The sequence below is a fragment of the Lissotriton helveticus genome, chromosome 3_1, assembly GCF_964261635.1.
Source record: "Lissotriton helveticus chromosome 3_1, aLisHel1.1, whole genome shotgun sequence".
Classification (NCBI taxonomy): domain Eukaryota; kingdom Metazoa; phylum Chordata; class Amphibia; order Caudata; family Salamandridae; genus Lissotriton; species Lissotriton helveticus.
The window spans coordinates 1,038,551,477-1,038,571,006 of record NC_136061.1 but is presented as its reverse complement, the minus strand read 5'-3'; the positions used below and the strand labels follow the sequence as shown (position 1 = coordinate 1,038,571,006).

The window sequence follows — 19,530 nt, the reverse complement described above, 5'->3', positions numbered from 1 at the left end:
TCTCTAAAATTTTCGTAAGAGCAGGGAGGAGAGAAATAGGCCTGTAGTTGGCCAACACCACGGGATCAAGACCAGGCTTCTTCAGCAAGGGAATGACCATTGCCTGCTTCCAGGCCTGCGGAACCACTCCCTGGCTCAAAGAGTGGTTCAAGAGTGGATTCGCCAGCGGATTTATAACTTCCGACATTTTTGCCAAAAATTTGGCCGGGCAAGGGTCAAGAGGCGACCCAGATTTAAGATTGCCCATAAGTGCCAAGGAAGCAGGGGCTGAAATCGATGGGAAAACGGCCAAACTGGGCCCAAAAGGGCCGATGAAGCTGATCCGTCCTCGGGGCTGGCCGAGACAGCCGTCGCCACCAGTGGAAAAGAATCTTGGATCAGTTTTATCTTGTTGGTGAAGTAATTTGCAAGATCGGAAGCCCAGGACTCCGAAGGGACCGCTTGGGTTACGTTAGATCGGGGGGCCGTGAATTCTCTGACAATAGTGAAAATCTCTTTACAGGAGTTAGAAGCAGCATCTATCCTCCTTGCAAAATAGGTTTTTTTCTCTAGGCGAATGTCCCGATGATAAGCCTTAACCACTGTCCTGTAGGCCAGCCTTACCACAGGGTCATATTGTGAGCGCCAGGCTCTTTCAGCTACCTTACACTGCCGACGAGAGGCCGACAGCGCCTCAGTAAACCAGGGAGCAACAACCCGCTTAGGTGTTAATCTGCTTATGACACTACCTCCATCCCAAACGATCTTATCAACCTGGCAAGTGGGGCCACATAGATGTTAAAGAGGGTTGGACTTAACGCCGACCCCTGTGGCACACCACATTGCACAGGTGTGGATGGAGATAGGAACTCTCCTAACTTGACCCTCTGTTCCCTCTGGTTAAGGAATGAGGCCAGCAAACTCAAAGCCGGACCTTCCACCCCTATCTCCCTGAGACGTGATGTTAAAACCAGGGGAGACAGGGTATCAAAGGCGGCTGTTAGGTCTAACAGGACCAAAAGAGTAGTGTGGCCCTTGTCGACCTCAGTACGAATGTTATCAAGCACTACAGTGAGAGCCGACTCAGTGCTGTGGCACCTCCTAAAACCATGCTGAGAATGGTCAAGTAGACCTGCAGAGTCCAAGAAGGTCGCCAGATGCTGGTTAAGATGGGTCTCCAGCATCTTTGCTGGTGCCGGGAGCAAAGAAATGGGACGAAAATTCTTAAGAATTTCAGGATCTAATGTTGGTTTCTTAAGGAGGGGCTTGACCACAGCACTCTTCCAGTGCGAGGGAAAGATCCCCTCCCGCATAGCCCGATTCATGATTTCCAGGAGCGGGGGCAGCAAAGTTTCCCTACAGTCCTTAAGGACTCTAAGAGGGCACGGGTCCAGAGGGGACCCCGACCTAGTACCACTCAGAAGCACATCCAACTCTTGGAGAGAGAGCGGCGGAAAGTTGGATAAATTTACTGAGGGAGCCAGAACTCCATCTCCTATAGGGAAGGAGGCTGCCGTCACAGTGGGAGGCATTGAACCTCTTTGCAATTCAAGGCCCATATAGATGTCCATTATCTTGTCGTGAAAGAATAGAGCAATCTTGTTACAGAGCTCTTGGGAACTAGGAATAGGGTCAGGAATTTGCAAAGTGCATAGGGAATCAACAATTCTAAAGAGGTCCCTAGGAGAGGAAAGGTTCGAGATTAGATTAGAAAAATACTCCTGCTTTACCTTGATCACTTCCTCCTTATACCTTTTAAGAAGGGCTTTATGCTTTTTCCTCTCTTCAAGATCCCAGCACACCCGCCAGCGCCTTTCCTGTTTCCTACAACCCTGCCTCAAAAGTCTTAACGACCTTGAGAACCAAGGGGCCGACGGTCGCTTCCTGGCGGAATATCGCAGAGAGACAGGGGCCAGCACATCCACAGCCGCCGTGATAGAACTGGTCAGTTCAAGCGCCGCTGTGTTAACATCCTTCGCTGTGGCTATTGCGGAATTAGAAATTAAAGGGGCCAGGGAGTCACTGGTAATCCTTTTAAAATTTCGCCTAGGCTCTCTTTTACTAAGACCACTCAGCTTCGTCCCTACTAAAGGGCACATTAGTTCCAAAGGAACAGCTAGGTGGTCAGATCAGCCCACGGAATAGGCACCCCTATAGTTAATCTAGAGTCATTTGAAAATACCCCGTCCAGGATATGACCCGCCTGATGGGTGGGACTTTTAACTAACTGCAGAAGACCACAGGCCGACAATGAATCCAAGAGAGTAACAGTTTCCCTTGAGTCCAAGTTTTCCAAATGAAAATTTAGGTCTCCCAGAATCGTCAGGTGATCACAGCCAAAATAAGGCTCCAATATACTCAGCAGGTTCTGGCAGAAATCTGTTCTCGACCCTGGGGGTCTATAGATCAAAATGCCCGCCCAAAGAGATACCACGGAGGAATTTAGTGAGAAATGTAGGGCCTGGAAAGTATCTGAAGGATCAGATAAGCTAGTAATGCGACAGGAGTGGGAAGTCTTATACAGGATCCCCAGACCTCCTCCTCTTCGTCCCACACGGTCCATCCTGGCTAGCGCATATCCCTCAGGTATAGCGTCAACCAGCTCAGGACCCGAAGAGTCGGAGGCCCAGGTTTCCGTAATAAAGACCTATGTTGGTCTTCTTACCGCCACAAACTCACTGAAAGAAAGGTTATTCTTCACCAAGGATCTAGCGTTCAGGAGGAAACCTCTTTCGATAATAGGGACAGGGGTAAAAACAGAGTTGCTGAGAGGAGCTAGAAAATATTTCTGAGCAGCACAAATTATGTATACCCAAACCCCCTGTGCATATACTCAACTCTTCGTGATGCACATACATGTACTCTGTCTCCTGTTGCAGTTATTTAAAATGTAGTTAATTTAATCAGTTGTCGGATTGCTGTACCTCATAGAGAATGACGGAGAGAGAAACTTAGAGAACTCTGTGAAAACCAAGTGATGTACGTTCAGTTAAAGCAGGAGTATATACTGTCCTTGTTTGTTCAGTTGTACTTATCTTCTAAAAACATGTTTAGAGTACTTATGTGATAGCCATGCAGCAACTCCTGCTCCACAGCAGTGGCCTGCCTCTTTGTCAACAACGATGAAACTGATATTTTCGCAACTAAAATTCTTTTTAAGAGCTTTTTTTTGCTGCCTCAGGACCCTAGCATCATACACGGGAAGCCCTTTGATTTTGGGTTTAGGAGCAGAGTTTAAGTAAGAAATTAAACTGACTGCAAACTATTACTTTCTTCATGGACAGTGCCTTGTGCAAAGTCCATGGAATTCCAGGGGTGCAGGGGAGACCCGCCAATGGTGCTAGTAATAGCATTGAGACTGTTCTGTTTAGTTGCCTGAGCAGAGTCCTGATTACAGTTGTTCAAAGGCTTTTCCTACCCAGTTGACCAGCAACCTACTATCAATTACCTTTTCTTGGAGTTTTTTTTGTGAATGGTTGGTATTAGCTAGACACTGTAAAGAGATTTGCAGACGTTCTCCTCCTGCTGGGATTAGGATGGGCCTCTTAAAAAAAGAAGTGACATATTTCTCCACGAAGCATTTGTCAGGACTGGCAGAATGATGATGAATAGTTCTAGTGTTTTACCTGTCCAGTGGGCATGGTCAGTTGGAAAGGGATGCCATTTTAATGTACAACTCTTCTTTCAAATAATGACTGCTATATGTATTTATGGATGAGATTTGTGTAGTGTGGCCCTAGTGTCAAAAGCAAAGTGGTGTATTACTGGGTAGGCGTTTACATTAGAGAGGTAGGACCCAGAACAGAGGAGTGCGGAGGAGAAGGGGAATATCTGAGGAAGGGGTGCGGGAGGGGGCTTAGTAATGATAGAGTTGATATACGCGAGAAGGCAAAGGTGTGGTTATAAGGCGGATCGGAGATCAGTGGGTGGGTTCCCTTCAGGGTCATTGTGGTGTATGGTCAAGTTCAGTGCAATACTACATATAAAAACCATTGTGTTTAGATAATTGGAGTAGATTTACTAATGCCCAGAACACTATTGAGTCATTCATTGGAAGGTTGGCCAAAGCGTGTCACATTGGTTATTGAGAGGATGAAAAAAGCAGTATTCCTTCATTACCAGGGCTTTAAAATTGGTGGATAGAACATTGTTGTCTGAATCTTATAATTCTTGCATGATATTATACCAAGCTTCCATCTCTCAGCCCTTTTTAAGTGCCATTGGATCCATCAATATTTAATTTGAACCAGTGGTCGCAAGTGAGGCACACCGGTACTCATTTCTGAGGACCAGCACTTATTGTTCTCATCAGACAGTGACTGAGAGCAAGAGAGAAAGCAGGAACCTGCAGGGGTGAGAAAAAAGGGGAAGGTTGTGTGTAGAAGTGGATTAAAAGGACAGGATCAAGATCACGCAGCCTTGGTATTAGGCATGCCGAAGTTTTATAGCGCCGGCTTCTGAGCAGAGCTCTGGCTCTTATTCCTGTACAAAATTACTCAATGGAACCATTGCCGCATTGGCTGCAGGTATTCGGAATTGGCATGACTATTGAGATGGGCCTGAATATTGGCACCTATGCATACTGTGGACAGATGCAGAAGCACTGTAGTGGTCACCAAACATCTAATGACGTTGTCCACCCTCAAACAAAGAGTAACATACCAACAGAAGAACATAGATACTGGGTGTAGCTCTCTGACCATTATCATCTGGGCTTGACTTAGTCTTTCATGGCTGAAAATCCATGAATGTAGGATTCATACAATGTTCTAACTGTGTTTCCACAGGAAGAAACATAACGAGTGATTATAGGTTGTTTGGTAAAAGAGAGTTTCAATCAGGAAATTAAAGTAACATTATAGTACATAAATTATAGGCCGGTCTGATTACAGGTTTATATTGTAAATTGCTTTTGCTTTCTGATTTTAGACTTACAGCCATGAAGTTTACTTCGACAGAGACACAGTGATACACATAGAACAGAAGCCCAACAGAGTCTTCTACTGCTACGTTTACAAAATGGTCTCCAATCCGGCCGACGACAACAACCTGGGAGGCGAATAATCGCGACAGCGCCAGCTTATTTGTCTTTTAGTCAGATTCATTTTTATACTGTGCATAGTTTTGTAAATACACGTGTCTAAAGCTACTGTGTTACATGCAGTCTTTGTAAAGGTGGATTTTGTTTATTTCTCATGTGACTGTCAAGAATTGTCTGAATATTGTGAACTATAAAAGATCAAGTCTCAAAGTGTTTTTGTATTGGTGGTTTTTGTGTGGGGATCGTCTCAGAGCAGGAATTGTCTTATCTGTTAACGTGCTAGTGGTAGACAAGAGCAGGAGAAGCAGCATTTCACTGGTGCATAAATCCTGACTGTGGCATGGCGAAGAGGGGACGAGCATTGAATCTCTCTGCACAGAAATGGAATGTGACTAGATGAGCGCTATCGGGACCTCTCCCCATTGTCTGTCTTTCTTAACCACACACTTAAAATACCCCAGCAATAATCCTTTGTGCCTTTCCAAGCTCTTTTAGGTCTGCTTTGTCAGAGTAGCTGTCTGGTGACCTATTTTTACTAGTTCTTTCAAATATACATGAGTGGCTTTGGCTCCATCCAATGGAGTATTTTTCTCTCACCTCCTGCTGTTGGTTGGTTGATGTACCATTCCACCTCAAGTGTAGTGCTTTCTTATCAGTGCATGAGGGACTATTTTGCATTTCTAAAAAACACTGAATCGCAGTTGCTACAGACCAATATATTTCATGGCCACAGAAATTTAAATCTTGGTGAGTAGACTTTTAAAACATAATCCAGTTATACACTTATCTATCCGGACCAAAGTGACTTTATACTGCACTGCAGAGTTCCAGGAGACAGAATATAAGATGGTTGTTCAGTGTCCTGACAATAGCGGGAAAGATATCTGAGGTCCACGGGTGATGCTATCTATCGATTTCATAAAAGCTTTCAATAGCATGGGCTGGTAACATCTGTGCCTTGGACTCTCTTGCATGAATATTGGGCCACATTTTTTAGCCAGCTATTACACTAGAGACAGTCCACCACCATGAGTATAGTTAAACAGAATATTGTCAGATCCCTTTGTAATCAGAGCAAGCACCGGGTCTGCTTTTTCTCACCTATATTGTTTGTGTTAGCCGTAGAACCCCTAGTAGCCTGGCTGCAACAAGGTAAGGACATTGCAGATTCGATGGACACCAGACCTGGAAGACCAGGTGTCTCTGCACATGAATAACTTCCTGATACTCGTAAGTTATCCGAACAGATCAGGCCAAAGGGTAATGTCAATCCTGAAAAAGTTGGAAACCGCTCCGTGAACTGACCTACGGTGATCGTATTTCTGATTAGGAACAAAGACGACGTGGAAGAAAGGGAAACTCAGTCAGCCTAGATAAAGCTGACTGAGGGCTTGCAATATCTAGGAATTCATATTGCAAACTGAAAAGAGATATACTCTACTGGGACTCAAAACCTCTGCTTCCACTAGACTGGAGTGCATTTTTTAAAATGGTGTCACTACCCCGAATACGATACATAATGAAAATCTTTCCAAATAGAGTACCCCACTCATTCTTTAAAAAGCTGGCCTCAATGCTGCATACCTTGCTGTGCAACAGGCGAGAGCCACGCGTCTCCCTGGTCAAGTATCGCAAGTCAACTTTCAAAGGGGGGTCTAGCATGACTAACATTGTCGTAGTACTAAGTGCTACATTTACTCATAATTAACGACTGGATATTTGGCCCAGGCATAGACCAGAGATAAAAACGTAAATTATGGATGCTAGGAGATTGGTCTCCCCTTTATTTCTTTTACGGTAGATGCCCTCTGATGGACACCCCACCAGCCATGAGTGTAACGCTGCTGGTCTGGAAAGATGTTCACCCACAGGTTTATTGGAAAGTGCTGTTGATGGGAGAAGCCCCTCTATGAAAAAGGCAGACGGCAGGTGACAGGATAGACTCAGACAAGACGGAAGTCCTCATCCTGGGTTCATCCCCCTCCGCCTCGGACGACTCCTGGTGGCCCCCTGCCCTGGGCACCACCCCCAAGCCGACGGACCACGCACGAAACCTGGGTTTCATCCTGGACTCCTCCCTCTCGATGACCGAACAAGTCAACGCCGTCTCGTCATCCTGTTTCAACACCCTGCGCATGCTCCGAAAGATCTTCCGATGGATCCCCACCGAAACCAGGAAGACGGTCAAACAGGCACTCGTCACCAGCCGACTGGACTACGGGAACACCCTCTACGCTGGAACCACAGCCAAACTACAGAAAATACTCCAGCGCATACAGAACGCCTCCGCACGACTCATCCTGGACATCCCCCGCCACAACCACATCTCCGCCCACTTGAGAGACCTGCACTGGCTCCCCATCAGCAAAAGAATCACGTTCAGACTCCTCACCCACGCACACTGAAGAACTGTAATCTTCATTCTCAGGGGTCTCACTAATACAAAAGAACTTGGCACAGAAGCTTAAATATTAAAAAACATCTTTATTAACTTAATTAGGTGAGACTACGTCACACAGGAGCCTTTAGCACCTGAATGAGGCAGTCTAAAGAATACAGAACACAGATGTCTTTTCTATGCTTAGGATTACAAATTCAGCATAAAAGAAAGGGGCAGTCCTAGCTTCTGCAAGCATACAAAATACCTAATATGGACATACAAGATCTGCAAAATATTAGCCAATAGAAAAACATCATGTAACCAGAATGTCCCCCTTACGTTATATTTCTGCCCAACCCATAAGTAAATCAATTACAGCACTTATAGGTCAATCAGTAATGGCAGAACATGTCTGTATACAGTTAGGCCAGCTGGTGTCTGAGATTGATTTCAAAGCAAGGACAGAGGGGGGTTTCCTACACGTTGCAGTCCAAAGGGCAGAAACACTTCATGAATAGAACAGCCTGTGTAAAGGCAATGCAAATTGATGACAAATGTAAGATGGAGTCAAAATTAAAGAACCTCAGACCCTCCTTTTGCCATTACACAGGCAAATCCTAAAATTATTTTGCAAACATTATGTATTTCAGTAACTATTGACAATGCCAATAAAACAATAAGAATCAGTCTCCAAACACCCATTCTATGCAATCGCATGGGAAATACCCAGAGTCCGTCGAAGCCTCTCTGGCAGACTTCTATTGTCCATCAAAATCTGTTTCTGTTGTTTTCTTCCGCATAGGCCTCTTCATTCAGACCTTTCATGAGAATGATGTTTCTCAGTATCCGTTGGAGTGCCTCCCTGGCAAACACTCACAGCTCACTTGAAAGTCTCAATGTCTCAATGCAGTGCACCAATATTTCCTGTGCTGCAGGCACTACAGATAGTGTGTTCTTCATTGATCATGGGCACAGATCATCTCATGCAGACCCAAGTACTATTAATCGGGAAAGAGCAACAGACTGTCACTCTCAGCAACACTTTCAGGCTCCAACACTCTCTATTCAGTGTCAGAGGATGCTCGGGCTGCTCTTCCATTTAATCATAGGTATCACAATGTAGTGCCTTTTTCCAATCTTGGATCCTCCGGTGCACTGCACTTCCGTTGGAGCAAAGAAAAGGGGGTGTGTGGCCAAAACTCAGGCCAAGGGTCTCAAGGGATGCTTTGAACTCCTGAGGCGGAAAGCCGGGAGACGTTTTTCTGTTGCCTAAAAATTTTTATATTTGAGTGTCACATTTGCTCTGTTGTTGTGTTTTTACCTGCACTTAGTTCTGTGGCTCTGTCATCCCTCGGAGACAACCGCGCAGCGGAGCTTAGCGCTGCAGCGGGACGATAAAGTCCTTTTGCCGCCATTACTGGCGAGCCCACTAGCCACGCCCCCTCCCGAGGCCACGCCCCCCGACCTACGCATTTAAGGCGCTGATCCACGAGCGTCCTCAGATGCTTTGAACTCCTGAGGCGGAAAGCCGGGAGCCGTTTTTTCTGTTGCCTAAAAATTTTAATATTTGAGTGTCACATTTGCTCTGTTGTTGTGTTTTTACCTGCACTTAGTTCTGTGGCTCTGTCATCCCTCGGAGACACCCGCGCAGCGGAGCTTAGCGCTGCAGCTGGACGATAAAGTCCTTTTGCCGCCATTACTGGCGAGCCCACTGGCCACGCCCCCTCCCGAGGCCACGCCCCCCGACCTACGCATTTAAGGCGCTGATCCACGAGCGTCCTCAGATGCTTTGAACTCCTGAGGCGGAAAGCCGGGAGCCGTTTTTCTGTTGCCTAAAAATTTTAATATTTGAGTGTCACATTTGCTCTGTTGTTGTGTTTTTACCTGCACTTAGTTCTGTGGCTCTGTCATCCCTCGGAGACACCCGCGCAGCGGAGCTTAGCGCTGCAGCGGGACGATAAAGTCCTTTTGCCGCCATTACTGGCGAGCCCACTGGCCACGCCCCCTCCCGAGGCCACGCCCCCCGACCTACGCATTTAAGGCGCTGATCCACGAGCGTCCTCAGATGCTTTGAACTCCTGAGGCGGAAAGGCGGGAGCCGTTTCTCTGTTGCCTAAAAATTTTAATATTTGAGTGTCACATTTGCTCTGTTGTTGTGTTTTTACCTGCACTTAGTTCTGTGGCTCTGTCATCCCTCGGAGACACCCGCGCAGCGGAGCTTAGCGCTGCAGCGGGACAATAAAGTCCTTTTGCCGCCATTACTGGTGAGCCCACTGGCCACGCCCCCTCCCGAGGCCACGCCCCTTCCGGCCCTTTCTCTTAGGAGATAAAATGTGTATCCTCCGGAATCGCAGCGGACGAGCGCAGCGGGAGCGCCGTGAAGCCCGTCTGCGCCCGTCCGCGGCCGGACGGGCCCAGGGGCCAGGGACGCTGCCGCTGCGATCTCTTACACCCCCTCTGCTCTAAAGAGCCTACAATTTTTCCCATGTTCTCTTCCGCCTGCTGTTAGAGCTCGCATTTCTACACTGGGAATCACGGGGAATATCCCTTTCCACCTGGGATCGGATGCGCTACATGCTCCACCTGTCCCTATTGAATCACACATCCGAATACTATACCTAAACACCCGCTCTCTTGTTAGACACCAAACTGACATCCTTCTCCTACTCTTGGCTGAGAGTCCAGATGTTCTCTTATTATCAGAAACATGGCTCACCGACGACTCCCTCCCTGATATCCTGGCGGCATTACCCCCAGACTATTATCTGCTGAATGCTAATCGCCCTGGGGGCCGTCCTGGTAGTGGGGTGGCAGCGGTAATACGCAAGAATTTAAAAATCATCGCCACCGCTTCCATGATCCTCCCCGAAGTGGATAACCTGGTTCTCAGCCTGGGAACTGAGGTGGGTGCAGTCACTGTTATAATACTCTACCGCCCCCCTCACCTTATGCCTTCCTTCCCCTCATCCTTCACTGAGCAGCTCGCCAATCTCATCACTTCTTCCCCTCGTGTCGCCATTTTCGGCGATTTTAATTACTGGTTCCAACACAAGGATGCCGGGCCGCATGCCACTGAGCTATTTGAAACTCTCTCGAGCTTAAATTTCACACAACTTCTTAAGTTCCCCACCCATAGCGGTGGCCATATCTTTGATCACATCTGGATTCATGGGGTTAAGTCTTCTTGCCCGCAAATCACGCCTTGTGTGTGGTCTGACCACTCCTTGATCGAGACTATAATCTCTGTCGATGGTAACATCAGGGCCCCCCCACTGGAGGGCGGTGTCGCCCGCAAGTGGAGGGCTGTTGACTCCTCTAAATTTCTCTCCCATTTGTCACAGACCTGTCCCTCCCTCCCTAACGATATCCGCATCGATGAGCTAGACGGCAACATTTCTCACTGGCTTACGTCAGCTAGCGATATCTTTGCCCCATTAACCAAGTTCCCCCGCTCTCGGCATAGTAATTCCCACAAATGGTTTGACTCTCAACTAAAAACCCAACATGTGGAGCTACGCCAACTGGAGCGCAAGTGGAGGAGAGTCTACTGTCCCACGAGCAGAGACACTTATGTGGCCGCTCGCAATAAATACAAAAAAGCCATTACTGCGGCCAAAACAGCATATGCCTCTAAGAGAATTTTATCCGCCCCCTGTAAATCGAAGGAGATTTTTAAAGTCCTTGACGAATTTACCTCTGACTCCAGGACGCTCCCGACCCAGGCTCCTACACAGGAGTCATGCAATGCTCTCAGCAGGTTTTTCTTAGAGAAAATTGTTATGATTAAGGACACTATTCCGGTCACCTCTCCTGGCACTGACTCTGTTTGTCCCCCCCACAATGCACTCTCTCTCACACATTTCCCCTCTCTTGATTCAAAACCTTTGGCCACATTGGCCGCTCGTGTTAAATCCGGTTCTCCGGACGACTGCTGTCCACCATCCATACTACGGGACATATGCCTTTCTTTACCTGACAGTATTCTCCCTCTGTTGAACTCTTCTCTCTCTTCTGGCTCGGTACGTAGCTCTTTCAAGGCAGCCGTCCTGGTGCCTCTATTGAAGAAGCCTGGAGCCGACCCCGCAGCCTTGGCGAACTACCGGCCTATCTCCCTTTTACCCTACTTCTCTAAAATTCTGGAAGCCCACGTCACCGCCTGTCTCTCTCAGTTCATCGAGAGCTCCAACTTCCTTGAAGCCAACCAGGCCGGTTTTAGACCCGGCCACTCCACGGAGGTAGTGATCTTGGCCATGTTGGATGCTCTGAGAGACGGCGCTGACAGGGGTACCCCCCAGGCCCTGGTTCTTTTAGATCTGTCGGCCGCCTTCGACACGGTGAACCATAACATCCTTCTCCACCGGCATCCATGGCCTGGCGCTGGCTTGGGTCGAATCCTTCCTGACCGGGAGGTCTCAGACAGTCAGCCTGGGTACCTTTAGGGCACCTAGGGAGCACTCACTCTGCGGGGTCCCCCAGGGCTCCTCTTTATCTCCTCTTCTCTTCAATCTGTATCTCCAACCTCTTCTATTTTCTCTGAGGCAGTGGGACGTCACCGTCTTTAATTACGCTGACGACCTGCAACTCATCTTTCCTCTTAATTCTCTTTCTGCTATCTCTAATTTCCAGGCGGTTATGGTCCACATTCTCCAGTGGATGAGCCAGAATCAACTTAAATTGAATCCCGGGAAGACGGAGCTCCTTCTCCCTGGCAAGAGCTCTTCCCACTGGGGTCCGCACTTCTGGCCGGCAGAGCTTGGCCCCTCTCCCACCCCTGTGGCCTCGGTGAAGAGTCTCGGGGTCACTATTGACTCCGAGCTATCCCTTAAGCCCCAAATAGGGATGGTGGTCTCTTCCTGCATGTATCAGCTGCGCAGGATCAGGAAGGTGGCCTATCTCTTGACTCCTGAAGCCCTGATTCAAGTCATCATGGCTCTTGTTCTCTCCCGCTTGGATTTCTCGAATTCTCTCTATCATGGTCTGCCGAAGGTCCTCCTTTCTAGACTACAGATCGTCCAGAACCAAGCGGCGAGACTGGCCTTCGGGACCCCGAAATGGCAATCCGCCAAACCTCTTCTCACCAAATTACACTGGCTGTCTGTCACTTCGAGGGTAGCCTTTAAGATCGGCTGCCTCACTTTTAAATCCCTAACCGGCCCCTGCCCTGCCTTCCCTTATCAGTCCCTACTGCCCTTCACGTAACCTCAGATCTTCTCACCTCCGTCTCCTGGTTGTTCCTTCTTTTAAATTCTGCAGAATCGGTGGCCGGAGATTCGCACTCTTGGCCCCCAAATTCTGGAACTCTCTTCCTCCCTCGCTTAAATTCTCCAACTCGCTTATCCAATTTCGCAAATCCTTAAAAACTTGGCTCTTCCCACAATCCGGTTAATTTCCTCCGCCTCCCTCAGTATCAGATCAGCGCCAGGAAACCCACGGTGACAGAGCGCTTTACAAGCACACCTTAACATAACATAACATAACATAACACTGTCAGAGGTTGCCAGCACATGACACGTCGCTCTTTTGCACTGAAACTCTGGTTCTGTGGCAAAACCAACTCCTCCTTCTTTTCTGATGTTCAACGCCTTCTGATGAAGCAAGTACAATACTTTGGAGATACAGTTGATGAAGCACTTTCTGGGTGTTGGGACTGTTCATCTGTTAGCTGTCACTGATGGGATTGTGGGTGAGTTCCGCAGGTTATTATGACTTAATCCCGCAGAACCTAGTGACGTAGGAAATGGGACACATTTGTTATTTTCCTTCAATTTAGTACAAAAACAGTTTGTTTTTAACAAGAGGATTGCAAGCAGGTGGCCTGCAATCTGCGAGGGAGTGGCCATACGCCATGAGACAATTCTGGTCTAGAACACACTGTCATTCTCATAGAAGACAAAGGCAATAAGCAAAACAGTGCCTCTAATTTCTTCAATTGGGTTTCCATGTGAGAGCATATCCTCTACCATCTAAGGGTAGATAACTATATGAGAATTTTATCTAAATGGATGTCCTCACACATAGTGACATCGTCTAATGGGGTAAACACATTTTTTCTCTCAATGATTAAGTCTAGGTGTTCCTAAATTCCTTATCTAGAACATCTCAAAAGAGAAATCACATGATACAGATTATCAGGGACATGTAGATACCTCCCTTTTAATAACTGTGCATCAAGTGCACTATGCAATACACAGGCTAATGATCAAAAATGTGGGAACTTGTCTTATAATAGCATTGAGTCAGTTAACCAGTCCATCATTACCATGACTGTCAGACTGGAAAACATCGAGGTAGGCCTAAAGAAAATTCTTAAAAACCAGTCTAGTTATACAAAAGGGATTTATACATAATATGGGGTTCCTAGTACATTACTGCAATCTGGAAGTGTGAACCTAATACAATATTAACAATAAAAGAAGGCTAACTGGTGAAAGGAATATGGAAAAGGGAAAATGGGACTAGGACACAGCTACAATCCCCAATTACTAGGCACAATGTGACATCAATCAGGGGAGAAATGTCAAACGAAAAATCTATAGGAAGAACAAGAAATTACTCAGGTGATAGTCAAGTTTGTACCAAGAGTATGGGTGATACACAAAAAGTCAAAATAGTACACAAATTTAAACTCTACCGCTTGCCGCTACACCATATACGGTAATCTCAGCTAATGTTCCAATTCCTTTTTCAGGAAAAAAAAAATGAAAAGTTCAGGTCACCTTTAGCAAGAGCCACAACCCAAAACAGAATATTCAGGCCTGCTTAATTTGTCAGGCTTAAAATCCTCACCCTCCTTTTGACAGCAGATCACCAGTTAGTGGAGATTAGGCTGTCAAACACAACTAACTGTGTCGCTGCTGACACACAGGACCAGCAGGAACAATTCATAAAAGGATAAAATGCAAAAATATGTAAAACACTGCACATACACAAAATATCAACTGTTACCAACCATCTTTTGAAAACATGCTAAACCACCCCAATTTCGACGTCCCAAAAACTCTTTCACAGACACTCTGCGTGTCCCTTGCGCCAACACCCTTTGAGGCCCTGCTTTTCCAAGCAATCATTTCTCCATCTGTTTACACTTACTCCTATCCTACCTCACTGACCTTAAGGTCAAAATCTGCCTTCCGGGCTCCTCAGCCCTCTATCTCTTCCTCACTCTAAGGCTGAAAAAAACAGAAAACCTTCCCAACTCTTTCTAACCTGCAATAACCAACCCTATTTAAAAACACATGATATATATATTATTCCTGCTAGGGGTACAATTTATTTCTATACTTAGATTATTAAAACAGTTACTGTGACTAATTCGCAAAACATAATAACACACATACCAGTTTTTAGAACAAATGCTTCTTTGCAATGGTATTCATTTCATCAACCTTAAATGGCTGAAGGTCTGAGTTAGGTCCAGCAAAAGTTAAAACCTTCCACCCTGATATTAAACTCAAACCTCTGCACCAGGCACATTGGCTCACTGAGCCATTTAGGAGCAAACCCAAATGGGAACAGCCTGCAAATTTGTATTATACCAAAATGTATGCATTTAGTGAAGCCCAAAGCACTTTAAAGCTATTGTAAATGACAAAAATGCCCAAATTTTACCCAAATTCGACTTTGATATTTGGGGCACTTAAAAATAAAGATCTTACAATTGCATTACTTATTAATCATCCTCAGAATGTTCTTTACAAATTGCAGAGATTGGACATTAGACATATCTCATGCAAATCCTGAGAAAAATGAGTTTTTCACGCCTGCGTCAAGTGAAATTCTATATGCTAATGTCCTCATTATGCAGTATACCATAACTTAAATTAAATTATAATGCTAGGAGGTCACAGTATAAGTATTAAGCTTCATGAATAGTAAAAAACGAATTTAGTAGCACTTATTTTTATAACCCAATCATTTTTGATAATTCCACATATTAAGGCTCTGTAATTCCTCGAACAGGGTGGCCTGGCCTCCCCAGGTCATGTACACATTAACCAGTTTTAAACTGTAAGAAACTAACTTCTTCACCCAAAACTGACCTCGCAAAACCAATTTCCCTGATTGATCTTTATCTGAGATTGCCAATCAATGTTCAAGACATCGTTAACTTTTTAGTTTCCTTGGACTTGCCTTATCTTGTTTCAGCATCTGTTACTGTTTCTTTCTTGTTAAATGTTTCTTCATTATATGGGTTAATTATTATTTAGCAACTGAGCCAAGAATATACTTACAGAAATGCTTAAAGAGAGGAAAACCCTTAATTGAAATGTCTTCCTATAATACAAAATAATGAACCTTAGTTTTGAAACCTTTTTAAAACAACATTCTGAAATGCAAAGTTTCACCCGTGCAACTGAGGGCAAAGTCCTGGTTGAATAAATATTCCTGTTTATTTAGCTTGTCTCTCAAGGTTTATAACATGAGCAGCTGGCAGTCTTTTTCAAACTAAAAGATATCAATGCGTGTTCTATAATATTTTTAGTTCAGCAGGAATTTACTTCAGCTGATCTGTTTGCCTGTTAATATCTAATACAATATATCTAAGGAAAATGCTGTAAGTTTATTTATTTTTTGCAAAACACCCAATTTCGTTTTTTGGGGCCTTTTTTTTCCTAGTGAATGTGAATTTACATTTTAGTTTTTAAGCATTTAGACATTTTCGCTTAATAGACTGAAAACATCAAAAAGAAACACAAACACACATTTGAGCTCATTTCAGACAGAAACCGAAAAGGGGTCAAACACTCAGGACACACAATACGGCGCGCTTTGGCCATGCATTTCATAAATAGCGCCAACGCTATTCACTTACAGAAATTGCACTAATGGGAAAACCACATAAACATTTAAACACACATTTAACCCACAAACCAATACTCAGGACTAAAACAAAGGACAGCCCACAGACTGTACTTAAACCAAACCATTTATAAATGCTAGTTGTAAGTCATATTTACAAGAAACGCTTCTCAATTGTGTTCCAAAAGACTGCAAAAACAGACTGCTACATATCCAAGAAGGCAAAACACACTCAATTCACTAGCTTTGGCTAGCAGAACACCAAAAATCGCTCTGCATATCTTCATTTATAAAATTGTGCAGAACAAAGGATCCTTGTTTTGTATTATGTCATATTTTAATTCCCTGGGGATACAAAATCACCAAGGAAGAAATATGTTTGTATACTTAAACCTATTTAAGTATTCCTTCTAGGAGAGCTGGCTAATTAATTTCACATCACACTATGGTACCGCCAAGAAAAAGCAACACATTTTTCCATGTGAGCCTATACAAATTGCAATTTGCATATCCAAAATCCAAAACATATCTAAAGTTGGCCAACACAAAGTAAAAAATTCCAAAGTTACAATCCTAAATTTGCTAAGACCAGGCATCTTATAGCTCACTAATCTAGCTTCAAACTTCAAGGGGTTATCAAAAACGATATACTCGCAAATATACAAGCCCCTCGGCTTTGGTAATTGCAATAACCAAATCAAAACCAAGAAACCAAACAAAGTCGTGGGAGAGACCCACTTGTACTTCTTATTCTTACTAATCAAAAGGTTATCCAAATTCTAACTGTCAAGTTCTACATGACCTAACGGTCTCTTTGTTTTTTTTTTTAATACTCACGCCAAAAAGGTTCTCAGTCAGGAGTGACATCATGTGGAGGATCAAAATCAGGAAGATCAGAAATATACTGGGCTGCAGAAACAAAGAATCTCCAGAATCCCTGTGCACAGAGTACCTCCTTAGTAGAATCCTGTTCTGTCCTCCTCAGTAGATTTCAGTCTTCTGACAAGATCACTCCCACAGAAAGTCACTTCTCTGATGAAGCCCGCGTTGGCCGCGCCATCTGAAGAACTGTAATCTTCATTCTCAGGGGTCTCACTAATACAAAAGAACTTGGCACAGAAGCTGAAATATTAAAAAACATCTTTATTAAACTTAATTAAGTGAGACTACGTCACACAGGAGCCTTTAGCACCTGAATGAGGCAGTCTAAAGAATACAGAACACAGAGGTCTTTTATATGCTTAGGATTACAAACTCAGCATAAAAGAAAGGGGCAGTCCTAGCTTCTGCAAGCATACAAAATACCTAATATGGACATACAAGATCTGCAAATTATTAGCCAATAGAAAAACATCATGTAACCAGAATGTCCACCTTACGTTATATTTCTGCCCAACCCATAAGTAAATCAATTACAGCACTTATAGGTAAATCAGTAATGGCAGAACATGTCTGTATGCAGTTAGGCCAGCTGGTGTCTGAGATTGATTTCAACGCAAGGACAGAGGGGGGTTTTCTACACGTTGCAGTCCAAAGGGCAGAAACACTTCATGAATAGAACAGCCTGTGTAAAGGCAACGCAAATTGATGACAAATGTAAGATGGAGTCAAAATTAAAGAACCTCAACACAAGGCTCTCCACGACCTGGGGCCCAAGTACCTAAACAACCGCCTCACTTTCTACACGCCCACCCGCCAGCTGCGATCGGACAGCCTCGCCCTCGCCACCGTCCCACGCATCCGCAGAGCCACCGCCGGAGGAAGATCCTTCTCCTATCTGGCGGCCAAGACATGGAACTCCCTCCCCATCCACCTACGGCTGACCCAGGACCATCTCTCCTTCAGGAAGCAACTCAAGACCTGGCATTTCGAGCAGTAACGGACCCCTCCCCTCCCAGCGCCTTAAGACCCTAGCGGGTGAGTAGCGCGCTTTATAAATCTGTTTGATTGATTGATTGATAGATTGGGGGTCCCCCTGGTGAAACCACTAGTCAGTCACAACTGCGTAATTTCCCTAAACAAACTGTGGTAAAAGTTTTGACTCCTTCAAATCTAATTCTTCCTCTATTAGCACTATAAACTCCCTTTATTTCCCCGCCCCGGAGTTACCATTTCCTGGTCCATCGGAATTTATGAGCCACTTGTAATAGGAGGCCGATAGTGACTGAATTCTGAATGAAGCCTATGTAGGTCTACGGAGAGGAAGGGAATGAAGGGATTCTGAGTGTAAAATAGGTGTTGCTTGGTAAAGAGAGAAAAGATATGGAGTAGCAAGACAGTGAAGGCATTAGGAGACAAGACACAGACATTGATAGAGATGGAAGATAGAATGCTCTTCAGAACTCGCCATATCGAGTGTGTTTAACTGCCGTTCATATAGGCCTCTCCACAATGTAGGGCGCACACTCTTCCAGGTAATGTGTCAAAGTAGTTGCTCTATTTCCTTGCGGAAGCTTGAAAATTACACTTGGTTCTTTTTTGTTAACAATATATTTTATTAAGTTTGCATGGTACATACCATGTCCCGAAGGATACAGTTTAAAGATAATGTGTCAATGGATACATAAAATCGTATCACTTGGTTCTTTTTAGCATTTTTTTATTACTTTCTCGGAAAATGAGACCACGCTGCATTATTAAAACCGAGGAACTCTGCCTCTTCTGTTACGTTCTATGGATGATTTACTATCTTTCAGGACAGCACTTAAAACCTGGCTTTATACTCTCTAATTGATCACCCTTGCTTCTCTTTCCTGAACATCGTTGTGGCTTCAGCACCAGGACACATTTTTGGTAACAGCTGTGCTCGACAAATGGAAATAACAATATGAATATTTATACATAGGATGGGAAATAGGCACACAAAGGTTATGTCAGAAAAAAAAGATATTTAGATAAGATATGTTTTATAAACATGCATTTTTGATTGTAAGGTACTAAACTCCTGAGGCGGAAACCGGGAGTCAGATCGTTTTAAAAAAAAATCTGATTGTCACTCTTTATAACTTGTTTTTATCGACTCACCCTTTGCCACCATACTGGTTTCTGCAGCGGATTTAGCGCTGCCTGATACCGGAGATATTCTAGAAACAACAGTGGTCCCCAAGAGTATATAAATTCAAAAAATGATAAACAATAGTCCACAATGGGAACTATATTGGCCACTGTCCAGCCGGACAGGGTAGTTTATTTTTTACACAATGAAACAAATATTGGGGTGTAGAAGGGCACAGTCCTGTACCGTTTTTAGGAACAAACAGAGAGAGTTTTTTAGGCAAGAAGGAGCATGGTTGGCCACTTATAATTCAGTAGACATTTAAAGTAGTGCCAA

General features: G+C 44.7%; 1 protein-coding gene across 4 annotated transcripts in view; it reads left to right on the top strand.

Annotated features, from left to right (window-relative positions):
- The window catches only part of DCAF17 (DDB1 and CUL4 associated factor 17), a 426,798-nt gene extending 421,568 nt beyond the window's left edge, over positions 1-5,230 (top strand). For all 4 annotated transcript variants that reach the window (XM_078681578.1, XM_078681577.1, XM_078681579.1 and 1 more), the window contains one exon: positions 4,909-5,230. In XM_078681578.1, the coding sequence (XP_078537704.1) occupies positions 4,909-5,043 (135 nt within the window). In that variant the 3' untranslated portion in view covers positions 5,044-5,230. The remainder of the gene's footprint in view (positions 1-4,908) is intronic.
- The last annotated feature ends 14,300 nt before the right edge of the window (positions 5,231-19,530 follow it).